Source organism: Protopterus annectens, chromosome 9.part0 (genome assembly GCF_019279795.1).
Source record: "Protopterus annectens isolate FY-2018-M chromosome 9.part0, PAN1.0, whole genome shotgun sequence".
In the NCBI taxonomy this organism is placed as follows: Eukaryota; Metazoa; Chordata; order Ceratodontiformes; family Protopteridae; genus Protopterus; species Protopterus annectens.
In genome coordinates, this window is record NC_056743.1 from 945,489,236 (window position 1) to 945,510,442 (window position 21,207).

General features: G+C 38.4%; 1 protein-coding gene across 1 annotated transcript in view; it reads left to right on the plus strand.

Moving 5' to 3' along the window:
- The window catches only part of KCNQ4 (potassium voltage-gated channel subfamily Q member 4), a 1,236,349-nt gene that overhangs the window by 13,313 nt on the left and 1,201,829 nt on the right, over window positions 1–21,207 (plus strand). Inside the window, exon 2 of the mRNA XM_044082186.1 lies at window positions 2,892–3,018. Coding sequence (XP_043938121.1) covers window positions 2,892–3,018 — 127 coding nt within the window. The remainder of the gene's footprint in view (window positions 1–2,891; window positions 3,019–21,207) is intronic.

The following is a 21,207-nucleotide window of genomic DNA, read 5'->3' on the forward strand; positions in this document are numbered from 1 at the left end:
TTTGACACTGTTTGGTTTTTATCATTCTTTATAGCTGTTGTAATTCTGAACTTTTTCTGTGTGTGTCTTCAAATGTCATATCAGTATTCTTGTCCACACAGTGAACTGCAGAATGAACATTGCATTATATTTTCTTAACATGACATTTTTATGTATATTGTAGAATGAGTGGTTTTAGTTAACTTAAATACTCTAGCTAAACTGCTATTTGCACTGCTTAGCTAACAGGGAGTTATTTGAACTGGAAATGGAAAGATCCAAAAAAAAAAAGGCTTAGCCAGTTGCACACTGTCAAAAATGGCTGACATCAGGTTTATTACAACTGAGATGTAGCTAAATTAAGAAACCTCTACAACCACAGAGTTTCTCCTTAGCAAGCAAAACGCTGTGTGTTTGTGCAAGCTAAGAAGTAAAAGGCGGCACACTGCTGACAGTTTGAAAAATGAACACAGAAAAAGGGAGAGTTGCATTTTGATTGGCTGCTACATCCAAGCTTCTTAAGAATACCTTACTCCTTAGGCTTTATTTATTATCAGTGTCCAATGCTACATATTTTTGAAGGACTACGTATTGCACATCTCACAGATTTTTCAGTTGGTGTGTAAACCCAAGCTTTGTATATACATCTTTTTTTACAGTGTACATAGAGCAGTAAAATGATGAGAAGTGTGGAAGTTTGTTTAAATTGTTGAGCATATTTTCTCATCTGCATATGCATTCTAGTGATAATTACACAAAAAAGGCAGTTAAATACTATTGTTGATGCTGTGTTTTTCCCAGAGCAAAGGTATCGGATAACATAGCATTTACAAATGCCCATCAGTTACACAGAGTAAAAGCATTACATATTGGTGGGTAAAAATTCCATGCACTTAACACTAAAATAGAGGCAACACAAATTTATGGGCGAAAATGCAACAAATATTTATTAATTGGTGCATTTAACCTGCTTACAGTGTATCTAATTATTTTCCAAGGCAATGTTTATTTATTTACTTACTTTTTGAATTGTTTGTTTACATATATTTAACTGGGTAGGTGGGCTGGCCATTGCCCCTTTCCAGCCATGACCCAGACTGAGCAAGGAGAAAAAGGTATAGTAATAACAGTAGTCTTGTTCATGTAATATTGAATGCATTCATCAAATATGGGCTGAAGTATATAGGATAATAAACAAGTTTGTACCAAGTAGATTCATGGAATACACTTATTATGTGTGCAGTTTATCAGATATTTATTAAGTAATGCAACCAATAACGTTGTAAGCAAAGGCATTGGATATTCATTTTTCACAGTGCAAAGTAAGATTTTTTCCCATTGTATTTTAGCTTACATAAATACTTTTACTCACTGTGGCTAAAATGTCCAGATGGGTAACCATTTGAAACGTCGGGACCCGCTAGACCGAGTCCCAAAACACAGAGACTGTCCAAAAGGTTGAACTAACATTTACTAAGTTTGATATGCCAATTCACAGAATAGTCACTTATTCCCTTTTCTTTGAGTTATGACAATCTCGGAGTTGGTATGTCTAAGTTTTTTTTTTTTTTTTTTTTGGGGGGGGGGGGGGCTTGCCATAACTGAAAGTAGTCGGTTTAAGGAAAATAATGATTTTCGAGAGTCACTCTTCTCTGGGTTTTCAGTCTTTTTTTTTTTTTTTACTTTCAGGCATTCAGCATTTTGAGTGCTGACATTTCCGCAGCTTTTTAAATGTGCATCTTAAATACAGTGACTGCAAACAACATGTGTCTGACATGCTGAAATCGATTGAGATCTAGCTATTTAATTTCACAGCACCACAGATACAGTTTTTACATCTATTGCAGTCTGACATTATTTACATGTTTTCATTATAGGATGTCAGCAAGATGGCAAGCTTTGCAAAGGATTAAAAACCCACACTCCATGAACTTTTTACCCTTCTTTCCTCCCACATCCCAAAGACATGCTGTATGTGGATTGCACACTATAAATTGGCCCTAGGTGTGTGTGCATGTGTGTGCCTTCAGTGGAAGGTTGGCGATGAGCTGGCAACTCAACACCGTAAAACTCCACTGCCAATCATGAGTGGACAGGTGATCCACTGTGGCAACCCCTAACTGAGAAAAGCCGGAAGAAGAAGTATCTTATCTAGGAGCAAGTCATTTTATTTGAGTCCATAATCATTAGGTCACACACTTTTTATGTGACTAGCAGTACTGATGTTATTGTGATGATTTAGGTAGTGTAGTAGTTTGATGTGTGTACATTTTGTTCATTTAAGTTGCAATTGAGGGAAAGGGAGGACAAAAGTAGGAGTTTGATCCTAATTCTGCCTTTCTGAAGTGTAGGTGTAATTCATCTTATTAATCCTGTAGCCAAGGACATCATAGGGAAACTTATTCATATCATCCAGTATTAGTGGGAGGTTAACAGCGTCTCCAGTTAAGTTACTTTTCCCTGTATACTCCAGGTGAAGATGTGTAAGCAACTTCTTGTTGAATCAAGCAAGTTCCTGAGGTTGCCAAGAAAGTACTTTGCTTGATGTGTAAGGAGAGCCTATTACAGAAGATGAAGATATGTTGGCTTAAGTACCTGTCATGCTAAATAGTGTTGTACATTCTGTGGTACAGGCGTAGATCACTATAGCAGAGGTTCTCTTTACCATTGGTTCTATGAGTGAGTGTCACAAATGTGCAGATTTGTTTAAATAATTGGACATTACAGATTGAGAACTAAAAATATTTGTATTCAGCACATCATAAAAAGGAAAAGAAAGGAAAGATTTTACCCCGTGCAGTTCTTCAGAAATGCACTGTATCATAGTGCTAATGCTTTAAAATGCTGGATTTTGTTTCTTTTTCTACAGATTTTGAAACTGATGAGCCTTCATTTCTTTCTCCTTTCAACAGGAATTCGTGATGATTGTGGTTTTTGGGCTAGAGTACATTATTCGGATCTGGGCTGCTGGATGCTGCTGTCGCTATCGAGGGTGCCAAGGAAGGCTTCGATTTGCTAGGAAGCCCTTCTGTGTCATAGGTACCTTGACATACATAGTTATATATTTCTGCAGTTGGAATGGAGTATATAACTTAAAACTGCTCCTATGTTTGTGTAATTTTGGCAATTGTTATTTTATAATTTTGGAAATTATTTGATGCATCAAGCAGACAACTGGAACACACAAGACAAAAGTGAATTTTATTTTGTATTGTATCTATCTAGAGTTTGTTGCTGTGTGTCATACAAAACCAGGTGACACTAGGATTTTAAAACAATTTTGTTTTGTCCCATGAGTATGTGAATCATGAGAGAAAGCAAATATTTTAAGTCATTCCTACAGAGGAGGCATTTATGTTTACATGTATATGTTTTAAATGTATAACTTTCACAGAGATATTACAGTAAACTAAAACGTGGTAGGAACTTTTATCAGAGTATTGTATGCATTTGCATAACTCTTACTAAATACGGTAGGAAGACATTATCTAAAATTACCTGTTTTTTCTTTTACCTACTAGTTGGTCATCATATTGATCACTGCTGCAGTAGCCTTAGCTATGGGTAATATCCTGCCAAGGATCTAAAAGCTGGCCAGCTTCCAAAACTTCAGGGTACCTTCCATGCTCCCAAACTGTCAGGCATCTTGAGCTAAGTTGGATAAAAGATAAGTCTGGGCACTAAACCCTTCAGAGCTTTACTGCTGCCAAAGAGTATGCTCTTCTTAGGCTTTTGAGGATTGGCTGTCGGCTTGTCCTGTTTCTTTACTGGACAGATACTTCGCTTTTGGATGAAAAAAACATGCATTCAATTATTTTGGTTGATTATTAATCTTTTGCTCTTCAAGAAATGTATTTTAAACCTAGGAGTTTGTGTTTTAATGGACTGTCAAGAGAGACTGATTTGTACTTCTAAATGAGAGTGCTTTTTTTCCTGCCAGTTTAAAAGTTGTTTTAAAATATTAACAACATTTTTTTTTTCTGTGGAGAAATTGTACTTATTTTACTTTTGAGGGCTGGCAAGTGTCTTAAAGCATTTTTACTGTGTTTTTGTGTGAGAAAAGTGACTTTCAAATGCTTTAAATAATAATGGGTTTTGCAGCTTGTTTTCCCTAGGGAAGAGGTCCAATTTTTGGTTTGACCATGGAACAAACAGTCCCAAGGCCTGTCCTTCTTCCAGCCACAAGAAGAAAATTTTAAACAAACAGGCTTTGTCACCACAGCAGGCTAGCAATTTGCTTCATCCACAGGTGGGTGACTCTGCTGTGGCCATTTGTTGTAACTCAGACTACTTATCTTTTATGCTGGATCCCTCTGTTGTAGCACCTATAGTCACTATGGACCAGGGGTTAGCCATGTCTTCTGCTGCTCTTCTGCCCTCAGCATAAAAGGGAAAGACAATCTTGTTGGCCCTTAGAGAGGGAGCAGAAAAGGCTTCCCTGTTTTGTCAGAATGTTGTGGCCATCCACGGAGAAGCTACTGCTGGTGTTTATAACATTGTTGGTGTTATTTTTTTTTTCTGTCAAAAAAAAAAAAAAAAACACCAGAAATCTAAACATGTAGCTATTCCTCCTCAGATTTCCTTAGACAAGAGTCATTTACTAGGTCTGTTTCAGAGTTTTATTCATGCTTTTGATCCTTCTTATTTATTGCTTTCTGGTAATAGAAAGGAGGATACCTCCTTTCCTGAAGAGATTCAAGATTCTGAATCTGGACAGGAAAATGAAGGGACAGGTACAGGTTTTCTCTTCAATTTTGTGATTCAGTCTCAGAAGAGAAGCTCAGTTTCTGATTCGCCCTTTGGGATTCTGCTATTTCTTTGAGACTGTTTCCTGATGTGCCAGTATCTTCAGTAGAAGCACACTGAGGTTTCTCAGTTCCTTATAAGTAGCGTTGTCGCCTCACAGCAAGACGTTGTCCCGTTCGATTCTCAGCTAGTGCGTCTTCTGTGTGGAGGCATACGTGAATGGGCGTGCCTTCGTTGAAGGTTGTGTGTCAGGGCTGGTAGCTCAGCATGTAAAAATCCTCTACCAAACATTAGCGGATCGGAATTCCGCTGTGGCGACCCCTAACTGGGATAAGCCGAAAGACACAACAACAATTGCAGAAGGAATTTCCAGAATGTTCACCATGTCTTCCATTTTTATTAGCTTTGGAGGATGTCTGTCTCTGACTGTCTGCACTTTTCTTGATAGTCAGCATGATGCTCCTACAAAAGCAAATAGAACTGTTAAAGTTCCTCAGTCTTTTTAAGTTTATATTCTCTTCCCAAACCTAACCAAGCATCTATAGCTTTTGTTATTCTTACTGCGCTAAACAGTCAATTCATATCCTACTCTTTTTGAAAAAGATTGTAAGATTATTGAGGATACGGGAAATAGTGTACGCTTCTGCAACATTGATTTTCAGAAGTTTGAATTGTCAGGTTAATGTGTTAATGTTTATTTTGACTAATTATGAAAGTATGAGTAAAGTTAGGTCTACAGTTTCTTCCTTTGATGAAATGTGTACTTTAAATGATTTAGTTTCTTCTATTGTACTAGTCACTGCCCTCTATTTACAGTGTGTATATGACACAGTTGATAATTCTTCCAGGGCTATGATTTCTGGCACTGTTTTGAGGGTGATGTATCTATCTGCCTTCTCAGAACCTCCCAAGAGGATGTGAGTAATGAGACTTTATTTTCTGTTTTGGATAGAGATTCACTTTTTTGGTTCATTTGTTGCAGAAATGATCAAAACATGATGAAAAGGGTAACTTTATGAGAGAATCTCTACGATTTTCTGCCCTCCTTTTTAAAATTTCTAGTGATTCTTTAACCCATCATCCAGTTTTAACATAATGGCCAGGGTGTTCCAAAAAGAATTCAGAAACCTCTAATACCAAGGTCTGTCTAACTGGTCAGTTTGAGTGTGTAAGTGATGTTGAACCCCCCACCCCGACCCCCACCCCCACCATCCTGGCAGTCCCTTTTCACTTCTGGAAAGTGTGAATCTCAAGTTTTCTATCTGGCAACAGATAGTTTCAGAAAATGGGTTCTGAAAGATTATTCATCAAGGTTATAGATGGCAGTGAGAGGGTATTTCTCCTTGCCAGAAGGTTATTCCCCATGTACCAGACCAGACTCTATTTCCACCTTTCCTGCATTATATGCTGTTCCAGGGAGTGATAGAAACCAGTCCCTCCTTCCCAAGATGGGAAAGCTGTTTGTTCAAGGATGTTTTTAGAGTTAAAGAGCAGTTCTGTATCATTCTTCAGAGACCTGTTTGGGATAGTGCCTAACTTCAAAATAATGTTTTTTTACAATTCAATACTTTGTCTTCCTCATTCAAGTTTCCTGGCTACTCTACATTTAAGATATGCTTATCTCAATCTTTTTCATCCAGATTTAAAGCATTTCATAAGGTTTGTGTGGCTGGATCACTTTAACAATTCTTTGCTTTACCCTTTGGACTATCCACTGTTCCAAGAGTGTTCACTAGGTGGCTATCTCCAGTTATAGCTCAGTGCAGGCTGCAGGGTATCCATTTTCTTTCTTCCATATTTAGATGACTTGCTTATCATCGCAGAGTCTTTTTCAAAGTGTTAGGAATTTCCACTTGTGTGTGATATCACTTACACAAGCTGTGATTCCAAGAGAACATTCAAATGTCATTTTTGACTCCTTCAGAAATGATTGTGATCTTGAAGTGTCAGCTGGTCACTTTAGTTCAAAGAGCTTTTCTTCCACAGCAAAACATAGATGTATATTTAGATATATGTCTAAGGTTTTCCACTCAGAATTTGGTTACTGAGAGGGAATACCATAGGAGTTTGCATCTCATGGCATCTATGATGCTCATGATAACTCTGTCAGTACTCTACATGAGAAAGGTACAGTGGTGTCTCTCTGGTCTCAGCATCAACATCCCATGTCTTTTCAACTCTTAGTGCTGGGGGTTGCAAAAAGAAAAATTACTTGGTGGTAACAGCAAATATCCATAAATTCTGGTATCCCCTTATCCCTCCCTGTTCCAAGCAATCAGTCATCTCAGATGTTTTGGAATATCTTGCTTAGGAAACCGTTTCAGGATGGATAATAGTGCAAGGTGTGTGGGACACCTAGGACAGATGCAAGTATGTATAAAAATCAAGGCACTCAACTCTCTGAATCATTTTTGGTCTCCAGGACCTCTTCAAGTTGTTTCAGACAATAGCAGAGCCATGTGGTGCATATTCAAGTGGAGGGAACCATGTTGTACCCCCTTTGCAGACTAATCATGACAGCTTAGGATACAGCTTCACAGAACAGTCTCGCTCTACAGGTATCTTTCTTTCCATCAGAGCAATATTATGTAGCAGACGTTGAACAGGACAGTGCAAACCCTCAAGAACGCAAATTAAATGAGAGTGTCTTCCAAGATTTGATCCAGCATTGGGGAGTTACTCTAGTAGAACCATTTGCCTCCTCTCTAAATAATCATTTGGCAAGATCCTGCTTCATGACTCTGTGCTAGAAGACCTGAAAAACAGATGTCTCTTTCTTTTTTGAAAGGAATGTTCATGTATGCTTTTCTACCATTTCCACTGATATCCAGGGTACTACTGACAATTCAGAAGGAATCCCCAAGATGTTTGTGGGACTCCCTTTCAGACCCAGGCAACAGTGGTTCTCCCTTCTTTTGAAAATAACCAGGGCCAATTACAACAAGCTTCCTCACAAATTAGGTCTACTCACACAAGATCAGGGGTGTTTAATACACCCCACCTCAACCAACTGCAGCTGACTGCCTTGGACGATAAGGTCTTATTTTTCTTCAGGCACCTGTTACTGAGGTGATGCAGCAGGTACTAATGGAAGCAGTAAAGTCTGCTACTAGAATATCATAGATTAGAAATGGAAAAGGATTTCTAACTGATTCCAACCACAACATAACCAGCACACATTCAGGGCTAGTTGTTCTCTGGTTAGACAATATTTGTGTGAATTACTTTCCTATGGCCTTTCTTACTACTCCATCATGGTTCAATTATTGACCATTTCAACATGTCTGCCCAAGTATGCTCCTCTTTTCTTGTGTTAAAATATTTTTGAAGGGATTTTACTTGAGGGCTCCAAGAAAACCAGTGGCCCCTTCTTGGGATCTTAGTTTTGCATTTGAGAATCTAACACTTGTTTCATTTGAACCAGCTAATCTGGCTGACTTGAGGTTCTTAACATGGAAAACTTTTACTGATTGCTCTGACCTTTGCAAGAAGAGTAACTGAGTTGCAGACTCTTACAGTGAGTCCACCCTGCTTATTTTCCACAGAGACTAGGTTTCTTTGTTAACCAATCAGTCTTTTTTGCTTAAAGAGTTATCTGAGTTTACTTTAAGCCAAACTATCCTTTCTTTTGTTTACTTTAATGATCATAAACATGAGGGACAAGGAATACACTCCATACCTTGGATGTCCACTGACAACTCAGGTTTTATCTTGGCAGAAGTAAATCTTTCATATCTTTGGATCTGCTGTTCTTTTCTTGTGAAGGTTAGAAGAAGGAACAACTTGTGTCAATTCAGACTTTTGCCAAATGGTTGTCTAACGCTATTGCCTTTCTTATACTCATCACAACAAATTCTTTTGAGGCAAAGTCAAGGCTTTTTGGAAAAGGTTGGATTCTAGAAGTATTCTACAAGCTGCAACTTGGTCCTCTGCGCATACTTTTACAAAGCACTATAAGCTTGATTCTTTCTCTAGGTCTAGTCAGGCTTTGCAAGGACCATTATCCAGGGCCTTCTGGACTCTTCACTTTTCACCTCACAAATGTGGTAAGCTAGGGCAATCTATCCATGTAGCTAAGGAAACTGCAGCAGTCATCAATATGATGCACATAGTACAGTTGTGTAAGTGAAATTACCTTAACAACAGATGTTAAAATGACCACTGCTGCAGTAGCTGCTCTGGTGTGGTATTTATGCTGTTGTATGGTTGTTTATTTTTTGTTCTTCCTAACATTGTCCTTTCTGAGCTCAGCCTCCCTCTCTCTGTTGGCAGGAAAGCCCTGAAGGGCTTGATACCCAAACTTTCTCGTTTTTTAGTCAGCTCAGCTCATGCTGCACAACAGTTTGGGTGTGTGGAATTTGTCCTAAAGCTTTGGAAGCTAGCTGGAGGTTTTATTCTTAGCAGGATATAAGCCATATAGCTAAAGACTGCAGCAATGATCATTCAACCATCTACTGTTATGATTAGTTTACTTACACAACTGTATTTTCACACATCTTAGAATGTTTCACACATCATACTATAATTACAGAGTTTGAAGTAGGAAACTGGCACATGCTATACTGTTTACCTGAAGAGTTATCATTTGCACGGCATCATATCCTGCAAGAAGGAAAGTAAATATTGTGGGAAAAAATATCCAGGGAATTGTTATGGCTAGGCTTGTATAGGACCTAGGGCCGATAGCCTAGTACCAACCTATGAACCTATAAGAAACACTTTAATGCTTGCCCAAATTAATACAAAATGACTAGCTCCCCTTACCTCAAACTACTGCAGCTGTGAGTAGCAGTATTCAGTTTTGGATCTTGAGGAAAATTTATAGACATAATGTGTACATGTGGAAATGCATGCTGCACACTGTGTTTGGCACACTGGCCTGAACTACTGTGACTCTTATGGTATAGTACTCTTCCAGTTTTTGTGAATGAAATGCAGATGCTCATAATTTACCACCATGTAGCTGACAAAGCTGTGCAGTGCAACATGGAGGACAGCTTAGTTGAGTGCACTATAACATATTAAGTATTTACATGCAGCTATTTAATAACTTATAGTGTATCTAGCTAAGTTACCTTTCACTATTGTCCTGTACTCTGCCATCATGCCTGGAGAGATTTATAAGTTATTTGATTACTTGTGCATGTCAGCAGATCTTGGTTCATTACCATAACATAGTAAAGACAGTATCCAGTGCTGGGAAAGCTACCTTTGGTATGATGTACTCAACATCATTGTGTGGGATGGAGGCAGAACAGGTCCGATTGTGGCAGCAAGTTTGCCTGCACCGCAAGGAAGTTTATTGCCAGTAAACTTTTTCCTACCATGCAAAGGAGCCACCACTTTTAGTTTTATGGCCAGTGCTACTGATAAGTTGCTCAACTTATTTCAAACTTCTGTACTTGTGACCATTAAACTGCCTTCACTGCCACATTGTTATGTGACTTTACTAAATGTATTTTCCAAGCAGCTAAATGTAAAAAAGTCAAAATAAACTTATGGTCCATTTTCTTTTTCTTACTATATATGTATATGTAGTAAAAATGTTTAACAAAATAATGGCTAGACAGGCAAAGCCATGGAAGAGAAAAGGATGTTATACAAGCAAAGCCATGTAAAAACACAGACATCATTTCACTGCAGCAGCTCATGATTTACACCAAGGCAAGAATGTTTCCAAATTTACTTTTCTGGCCCAGTCAGATGTTCCTGGTTAACAAATGGCAAATAAAATCAATGAAATAAATACTTTTAACTTCCTGTGTAGTCTAGGGGTAAACTTAACATTTCACTTATTTTTGAAATAGTGTAGGTCGGCAAAGTAAATAAAGAAGCAAAATAAATTAAAGATAGTCACTCAAAGGTATCTACGCTAGTGCCAGCAGCCACAATTACACAGATATGGGCATAGCACACAGTACCTCAACCTCTACAGTACTAGGTCAACTAGTTTCAGAGGGAATGAGATTGTGGAATTATGAAAGGTCCCATGGTTGGAGTGCAAAAACACATTCATTGAAAACCATGTCAGTCAAAAGTAGCAATCAGAAAAGATGCTGAAGCTTTAGTTTTTCTGGAACAAGCCGCCACATATCTTCCATGCAGAGAGTTGTGCCTTGGAACTGTGTAGTTAGCATAATCACCTGAGCTTTGTACTCATTAAGGTAGTGGAAACATTAACCACAGTGAGCTCAGTTGGGGAAGTACATTCTGTTCAAGTTCAAAGCTTGTGCACCTCTGAGATGATACTATTGAGGTCAGTATCATTACACAGTGTATTGTTTTTGTTAATAATACATATATTTGCTAAAATAGAGTCAGTAAGTCAAATTGTTGTGCTTATAGCTTATATTAATTATCAAAAGATTGTGCAGGTCTAATGTAGCAACTATGCAAAAATTAAGACGCACAAGACAAGTATACTACAGAGGAAATCACATCATCAAGTAATAGATATGCAACTTCTTACCACCTGTGAGATTGTCCGGCACTAAATGCTGTTCTACATAATTCTGTTCACAAATGGCCATTATGATTCAATGACTAAAAACTCCTCTCTGTCCATAAACCTACCAAATCGGCTGGGCATGGGCTGTACTCATACTTTGGTGCTAAGGCCTGGAACTCCATACTCATGTCCATCAGGTCAGTACTCTCCCTACAGTCCTTTAAAACCATTCTGAAGGACTTTCTCACCAAAATGTCTCTGTTCTTGCTCAACCCCAGGATAAGCTATATCCCTAAAGTTAAACAGATACCTATTCTTACCTTATACCTCCTTACTCCCCCCTTCTTTACTCATTTCCTTACTTCAGTTAATTTTCCCCCACTCTCTATCTAAATATGCAATAACACATTTTTTTATCCCACATCAGATTGCAATTCCTGTTTGTAATATACTAACTTACTTTTAATTTCGCTAAACTGGCTAACGTTTCTCTAAATATTAAATAACTTTCATATAAGTTGTGCCTGTTCTTAGCCAATGTTTCACACTGCATCTGTTGTTTGTCTTTTGGATTTTTCCCGGTAAGGGGTCACCACAGCAGAACTCTGGTCCGCTAATGATTGGCAGTAGATTTTTTTACGAAACGCCGAGGTGCCAGCTCGATGCCCAATCTTCAACGAAGGCACGCCCATTTACGCACGCATGTCTTTTGAACACTGCCCAACCGCGGGGAGGACATGCAGACTCCACACAGAAGGCACTCCCAAGGCAAGCTGAGAATCAAACGGGAGAACATTTGCTGTGAGGTAACAATGCTACCGCTGTACCACCGCAGAATGATAATGTTTCACACTGCATCTAATTTGGTAAAATTATTTAAACTGTATATGTTTCTATATTATTTTTGAAGATTGTTTTTGTAATACCTTGGAGCTTTTCTCCCTGGTACTCCACTGAAAATGAGTACCCACCCATTCAGACTTTCCTGGTAATCAAATGTCAATAAATACATGAATAAATGAATAAGTAAGTTGATAAACATAGGGAGATATGTTGGACTTCTCTTACGTACTGTGCCCCCTGCATGCCACATAAGTAACATGACTATGTCCTTCTTAAACGTGTAACCACTCCAGTAACAGAAAATACTTTCCTATTGGATGACCTAGTCAGTGGAGGATGACCAGTATTTAACCAGAAGATCTAATGGACTTCATAAACTTTAATAATATCACACAAGTTATAAAAATGCCAGTGAGGGAAAAATATATCTTGACAAACATTCTTGCTAGCCATGATAACTAAATGTTGCTCTGCCTTCTTTTCTTTCCATAAGCAATCCTGTGATATTTCTTACATACAATAATCCAAACATAATAGTCTCTCTAAGAATTTTTCAAACTGCAGTTATGATGCTGTGACCAATCTGCTTAAGTCAGCTATCCAGGAATATATATTAGTCCCCGTCTTGCACTCTACTCTTGGTTTATTCAGAAGTCTTCATCTAACTGCGTTGATTAATTCATTCTTGAGAGGCATTAATATAGAAAAAAATCTTTAATAATCATCTGTGATAGAGTAATAAAATCAGCAAATTACTAAACTAAAAAAAGGTGCATGTAAATACTTGAGTTTACCCAGACCAAAACAATAAGACCAAGGTCAACTCTAACCCAAAAAAACTAAAATGATCAAAGGAAGCAAAAACTTTGAGTTTGATCTTAACATTAAGGAAGGCGACAATTATAAGACCTTGTATAACAACATTTGAAAAATTAATGGAGAAGCAACAATAATGTGCTGTGCAAAGCAAGCAATAATGCCCAACAAGGGTGTATGTTATTGTGTAAATAATACATGACCTGGAATGTTCTGAGGTCCAGTGCGACAGATGTCCTGCACCATTTAGTATCATATGCATTGATGTGATATCTCAAGCTGCTTCCCTGAGTAATGGCAACAACTAAAAGCTTGCATGTCATCAAAAACAAAGGACCAAATGACAGCTCTTTGAACCCCACATCACAGAGGAAAGTTAGGGTTAGAATTAATTAAAAAATCAATATAGTAAGAATCTTATAAGTAAAAGGTGGACCAGTCAAGGCTTTGGGCACATAAGTTAGAGATGGAACTAAGTCAGTCAAACAGACTGATATGGTTTTCTGTATCAAGTTCTGCAAGGAGATCCTGGAGGATCAAAACAGAATATTACTGCTGAGGTCTTTGTAGAATGCCTTAGTATTTATTTTTATATTTACCTCCATTGTCTGTTAACCATCAGCTCATCTCCCAGGCATTTGTCTCTCACCACCAGGAAGAGTTGATCAGGAGGTGACCATCATTTAAACAGCCATCAGAGGTCATTCAAGATTTTTTTAATTTTGTGCTCTAACACCCACACATTCCCTGAGAAGCAGCACCCTGAGGCAAACATTGGGCTGATGGTGAGAGGCCTCCCTTAATGTCTATTAAGAGCATTCCCTTCAAGCAGCCCTATCTCCCCTCCTGAGGGATGACTAGCGGTCTCTCCGTTCTTCACCAGGGAAATCTCAGTGCTTCTCATGCTCCTGAGCATCCGCATCTATTCCCACTATTTGGGAGAGGTAAGCCCCTCACTCAACTCCCTCCTGCCCCTGCAAGCTAAGAGTGCTCCCTGTATGATTTCAGATCCTGAAGCTTTTCTGATAAAGATCAAGTAAACAATGAGTGGCTTAAATTTATTCAAGCAGAACAAGCACTATCTTCTCTGCACCTTTAACAGTAGATGGCACCTGAGTTCTTCCATCTCTTTGTGAGAAAAATCATCTTTTTAGGAGAATGTATGGAAAATGAGGTTCTGTTTGGATGTAAATCAAGGCCAGACATGGAAGCATAATCAAAAAGTTCCCCACTTGTCTTTTGTCAGGTACCTATTGTAACTGATACTGTTAGGAAAGGCTTGAGGCACCCACTGTATAGCCAAGGAGGCTAAGAATTTATTTGTCCTCAAACATAATGATTTTGCCAGTACAACCCGAGGATGAACTTTACATCCTCGGCAGTCATGCAAGATTCCCCTCACCTCCTTCAATGATACCAACTCTCACTCTCCCAGAAACTAGTAAATCATCCTCTAAAAGTCCCATCCCTCCAAAATCTACTCCAACCCTATCATACCACCAGACCACTATGCTCCAGCAACAAAAATCAATTATAGGTAACTAGAGCCAAGAACTCTGCTGGAAAAGCACTCTTCTTTTACTCCATAGCAAAATTATGGAATACCCTTCCTCACGCTATAACCTCTGTATCATGTACTAACTTCAAAGCTGTTCTAAAATCTCATCTAAAAGAGCACTGGGCATGGCCCTGTAACAGCCCTCACTAATCTCTCTACTCCAACCACCCTAAACCTATCTTCCACCCTACTAACTATCAGCGGTTACAGCCAACTGCATTGCTTGTAAACCTATATCCCAGCTGTAATCTTAGCTACTGTTACTCATGAGTAATGTCTGCTAGCTCAACTATTAGGATACTTGCCATCTTGAATGGCAACAATGCTGTGTGTGCAGTACATACTTGGTTGTCTTTCACCTAAACGTGTTATTCATGTTGAACCGTGTCTGTTGTGCTGTATTGTTAAACAAAGGCCTGCCTGCACTTCTTGTTATCTTCTAATTAAATGTTCCTTAATGTGGAGCTGTTCTCTCCGGGCCTACACTGAAAAAGGACCTGCGTCCAGGCGGATTTTCCCAGTCAACAAATGTAAATAAATAAATAAATTCCCAGGGGCTACATCAGTACAGCTCTCAGACAAGGTGACCTAAAACAAGGATGTGATAGGCAAGAAGGTGAATTCCTCTGTTATGTTTAGGTGTAGCACCTCCCCTAAGCATTTCACATGTGCATGTTTCAGGCATGCCTGGTAAAAGCAACTTAGGCAGCAATAGAGACCTTGACTGAGTGCCCACTTCACTTGTGACACTTTCATGCTGCTTGTAGTCCCACTTATGACACTGTTTGTCTGCAGCAGATGCTCTGACAAGGAAGATATGCATGTTTTTTTCTCTGTAAGTGTGGTGGCTGGAGCTGTTCTACCTGGGGAATAACTTGGGTAGCATCTACTTAATGCTTCCTTTGACAGGTGTAGGCTGTTGGCAGGGCCTTTATTCCCTTCTACATTGCTTCACCAGTGTTAAGGAAGTTTTTCCCTTAAATGAGGGTCGTCTTATCAGGATAGTCATCCCTTCAGAGTCTGACAGAAAAGAAAAATGAACCCTGTTAGTGACCCTCTGTTCTGCTTCTTCTATTCATCCATTTTATTTATTTGCCTTTTGCGGGGAGTCACTGCACTTTTCCTTTCCAGGTCTTCTAGTCCTGTGGTTTACTTGGTACTTATTGTTGGACATATTGTACCGTACTGATGGCTTCTCATACCTATATTCAAATGTATATCCTCCAGTGGATAATCAAATCCTAGTGGTCACTGGAACATTTAGACACAGAGGACTGCTTCCTTCTCTTGTGTCCCAGCCAACAAGCCATCCTGTGGTGAGTATACCCTACTAGCCTCACTTCTTCATTTTTCCAAGGTAGTGATGACTTTCACCACAGAGGAGGGGATTACTTTAAATCTCAATTGGTTTGCAGTTTATGAGACTGTCAGGATACTCATTATCACATCAGACTATGTCTGTTTAGACTGATATTCCAATGGTACTTGCAACAGCTTGTTAGCAGATTAGCAGACTTGGAGCATTAGTCATGGTAAGAAACAGTATACCTGAACTGTCTAGGCTGCTCATAAGTATGGTAGATACTTTGAGTTATGCATGTAAACATGTAGATATGAGTATATCCTCTTTCACTGAGTGTAGGAAACAGCAAACCGTATTGTAGCAAATCTGATAGATCACAGGTGTTAAAATAAGGAGAACTCAGAAGCCTGTGGTTATGCATGAGTGAATTCCCCCTTGCATCCCTTCTCAGTGGGACTGCAAACTGCACACTTCATTTACATTATATATACCATCTCCAAGCTCACTCAACAATATGGAAAATAAAAAAAAATTCCTTACTCCAGGGTTGGATCTCACACAAACACATAGCTCAAACACTACCTCACCAGTCAATGAAATGGTTCAAAAGAGCCAAAAATTTCTGATTTGAAGTATGACTATATGTAAGCATAAATTAAGATTGTAAGGGGGGAGAGCCAAGCCTTTTTATCAGTCAAGTTAGTCTGTCATTTATCATTTTTATTAATTTTCTTCCTTAAAATTATGATCACAGCCTTTGTGTACAGTTGTATTCAAACATATATTTCTTTGAACTACCTAGTTTCAAGTCTGAAGCATCTGGTTTTCAAAATGCATTAATACAGTGTGTTTCTGTTAATTTCTATATATTTGCTGTAGGTTATGTAATTAATTTGATTTGTATTTTGTATGTATTACTATACTTTTTATTATTTGTACTTAGCAAAGTTGTTCATGTTTATCTTATTTATGTCTTTCTTGATATATTATATTTGACATGTTGCTCTCAAGTTATGACTGAAGCAGTCCTTAGACCAATTCACTTGTCTAGTTAATTTCAATAAATAAACAAATAATAAAAAGGGAGTAGAAAAAGTCCATCCTACTGTTTGCAAAGAAGTATAAATATCACATTTAGTCATGACAAACAGCTGCATGTCTCTCTCTTTGTTTGTCTTATAGTCTAGCTTCCCTTATTTCACTTGGAAGCATACATTCCCCTTCATATAAATTACATAGCAGAATTATAGTCTGTAAGCTTTGGCATGAAAACACATATTCAGATGGAAGTCTGAATGCTTTTTCATGTCCAGGTTAGACTAAAACTGTAGCTCTATTCTTTATTCCACTGTATTCACTTACATCTTCCTCTGTTTCACTTGATTTCCATTTATGTTCTAAATCCCCCAACTTATGGTCTTGCATCTCACTCTCCCACATTTAAATGTGGGATTTGTCCCTATGTATCATAATAAATAAATTACACAGGACAAGGATCATCCTTCTCCTGAGTTCTTCTCCCCCTTTCAAGGTATTTATCTTTCTTCCCCAACAGTTTTAATATCTTATTTAATTTAATTTTCACATTTTTCCAATTCTTTGGCACATACTGTACTGTTTTATAGACCTGCAAGCCTAAATATTTTAACCAGCACCTAGACCACAGCAGTCCCATCAGCATATTCCCACCCCCTTGTCCTAAGAACTACAGACTTGTTTGGGTGGAATTGCAATATTGTCTCCATCCTGAAGTATTCAAAAAGCTGGAGAACAATAATATTTGTCTGTTTTTATCCTCTAACAAGGACGTGCAGTCATTCACAAACTGATAAATCACCTCTTTTCCCTTATTGGCAATAATATCATCCTCTGTACTGTACTCAGTAATGCATACTAATAGTCCCATTGTCAGGAAATAGCCTTGTTATAGCCCTTGTCATAATGATACCTTTTCTGACTATCCATTATTTAGTGAGATGCTCACCCATGGCTGTTTATCTATTGCTTCAACACTCCGCAAACATCTGTCGCTGCCCATCACTTTCTCCAAAATCTAAACTGATACTTCTAGGAGACAGAATCAAAGGCCTGTTGGGTGTCTGTAAATGCTTTGCTCACTGGCATTTTCTTTAACCATTCCATAAAATTTATAAGTAACCTCCAATGGTCATTGGAAGGCATTCGTGTCATAAAACCTGTCTGATCCTCCCTAAAAACATGGGAATCTTTTTCTGTAGTGTAGATGTTAATACTTTCACAAGCAATTTTATATCCACATTTCCCAGTGGGTTTGGCCTATTATTAGCAGGGATATGTTTACACATTGCCCAGTGGGATTGGCCTATAATTAGCAGGGAAAGGTTTGTCACCCTTTCCTGTGCATAGTACTGTAACTGTTGCTTTATGCATTAATTCTGGGGTCTATGTTAAATAAATGAACACTTAAAATGTTGAGTATAACACACTCAAACACTTTTATGCAAATGTTTATTTAATCGACAGCTGGAAATGTCACAATCCAGAATGTAGAAAAGTTTTGTTTGGCCACCCCCCCCCCCCCTCCCAAGTGCTGTCTGACACTACACCGACTGAAAGCAAAAAGAATGTGAATATGTACACGATGCACTTAACTTATATGGGCACTGTCCTTCAATTTACAACAAGCAATGTACTTTTGTACCTCTTTTGAATGATGATAATGTCCTGTTCAGTTAAGACATAGTTCACTATTTATATCTTTTTGTGTTACTGCACATCCTTTACAAGCAGTGATGTTAGTAATGTATATCTGTATTTTAATGATCATTGTGTTATATTTAGTTGTGTTTGGCTTGCAGTTAGTATTTAAGTTAGTGTAGTGCGGTAGTTTAATGGTTAGACTTTGGTGCTTAGTACCATTCACGTTATGCTTGGCTGGAATAGCTTATATGATGTGATTCATCACATACTTCAGTGCTGGCCAAACAAAACATTTTGGAAAGTTTATTTCTGATATTTAGGGCTGTCGAGTAAATAAACGTTCACTTAACAGTGTTGGTGTATGTTCTCGGCATTTTAAGCATTTGTTTATTTAACATAGACCCTAATACTGCTAATGACTCATCTACTGTAATATTATTGAATACTCTATCATTCACATATCCACTGCTACAAACTTACTCGCTTGAAAAAATCCATCAGAAAACTAACCAGACCTCCTGCTTTTCCTTCTTTTACTTACCTGATAGCATCAACCACTTTTTTTTTCAAATTCTTTGTTCATTGTTTCTCTGTCTTTTATTTACAGGATTACTCCTTCCCACCCACCAAACCTGGTCACTTTTAATCATTAATTTTTAATAACATTTTAATGTTTCTTTCTCTATATCCCAAACCACCCTGTTTTTCTCCTCCTCATTTCTACTTCTGTTATAGATTCCTCCACATCTTTCAGCCTATGTTTCACCTGGGTAATCGTTTCAATTTTTTTTCAGCTTCCTCTTCTCTTTCATCAATCATCTCACTTATTTATAACTTTTTTAACTTCCCCTATAAGTCTTTAACCTAATTACCTCTGTCAATAACCTTCCCCTCCATGCTGCCCTAAGCCTACCCCATTCATTAGTCCCCATGTACTCATCTCCCCATTTAAACTTGTGGTTTCCTTACTGTCCCTTGAAACCAGATAACATGATCATTTTTCCCCGTGTTCTGAACTCTACTTTCATTCTTTATCTTCTCAAATTACCCATTTCAAAATCATCTTAACCATGGCATGATCTGACAGCTCTCCTTCCATTGTATTTACCTCCTGTGTCTCTACAGCATTTCTTTAAGTAACAATCTACGTATCCTGCTTCCTTGCTTCCATTTAATATACGTGACAGACAGTACCTTCTTCTCACCACCCTTTTCCACTAACATGACTGTTACCATTTAAGAAAAATAAATCTGTTAAGATTTTGACACCCTCTTGGAAATTCATGGACCCGAACTTCTCTTTCTGAATCCAGTATCACGATGCAGTCAGCTTTTAAAACAGTTCTGTTTTCCTGTCCTTTTACATCACCTATATACATTCTATTTGGGCTGTAAAATATCCTCCAACAGCACTTCAAGTCAATTGGCCAATTCAATTCTCCATCACCGGGATGAGGGTCAGCTGGGAGAGAATATCATGCAAGCAGCCATCAGAGTAGATGAGATTTTTATTTATGCTCTACAGTCATTGTGCATGCTTGATTTGATAGGGAAGGGGCCATACCAAAGGCTGACAATCCTGATAGCCCCTTACTTCTGCAAGGGGTGTTACCAGAAAGTAGTCCTACCCTCCCATCCCTAAGGATAGGTGGTAGGTTTCCTCAGTCTCCACCAAAGAATTCTCATCAAGCACCCGCTCCCATACCTTTATCTGAGAGGATTGGGCTATGCCCCTTCATTCTTTTCAATCTGTGCCTGGATTTTCCAGTGCCAGGGCCACTAATATAACCCCACTCACCTATCTCCATCCATCTCTGCTATGGAGGCAGGATTTGCTGGCACATTTTTTTTGCAGAATGCCCCATCACTACTTGATTTCATCCCAACATGTCTTTACAAATACATGAATAATCTTGTCTCTCTCATCACATATTATTTCACCATTACAAGTAACCCTGAGGTCATCAGGGTTCACTAAGAACAGCATAGCCTCTACCTGTATCATACAACATGTTGCTGGGGTTAATTGTTACCTTGTGCTGTGAATTTGCAGACCAAAATCTAGCAAGATTTTAACTTTTTAGACTGTTAATAGTAGCCCTGTCCACAGTGCTTATCTATTTAATGAGTCATTCTTTTAGTCTGACGCTATGGCCTTTCATTAACAAATGACTTGGTGTATCTTCAAGAATGGGCATCCATTTGTGAAAGGAAACCATTCTATCAACTGACAGCTACACACTTCAACAAGGATGACCAATTCCCTCCCCTTCGCTTCACCTCTTCAAGCAAACCTGCAAGGATACAAGATCTCTCTACATGCACAGCTCTCCAGCTCAGCTTGTTGGTCTACCACTGGGCCAGTACTGGCATGGAGCCAATTCACTGACGCTGTTCTAGCTTTTCACTATCTTTCTGGAAGGGTATCTTTTCCTGTCCTACTTTAACACTTCTTTCTAGCGGCTGCCTCACACATTTCTCCTAGTACAGTTCATGCTTTCTACATTGTGGAAGATGAGGGTAAGCCTTTCTTGAATCATAGACGCTCTTTTACAATGTTTTTCCTTTACAAGTTTGTAGGATCTTCTATTGCACAACTCTTTTAGTTATTAGTAGGGCTATTTTTTTTTTTGCTAAAAATACTGAAACTAGCAAAAGAAAAAAAAAAAATCTAAGAACAGACAAAAGCATGCATGTTGTCATCATGTTTTTTTGGCTCTCATGACCTTCCTGCAGCATTCAAGCTTACTCTTTCTTTATATAAAAATGCTGATTTAAAAACTCTATAGCACACAATTTACTTCAAACATATTTCCTATGTAATTGCTTTAAGTT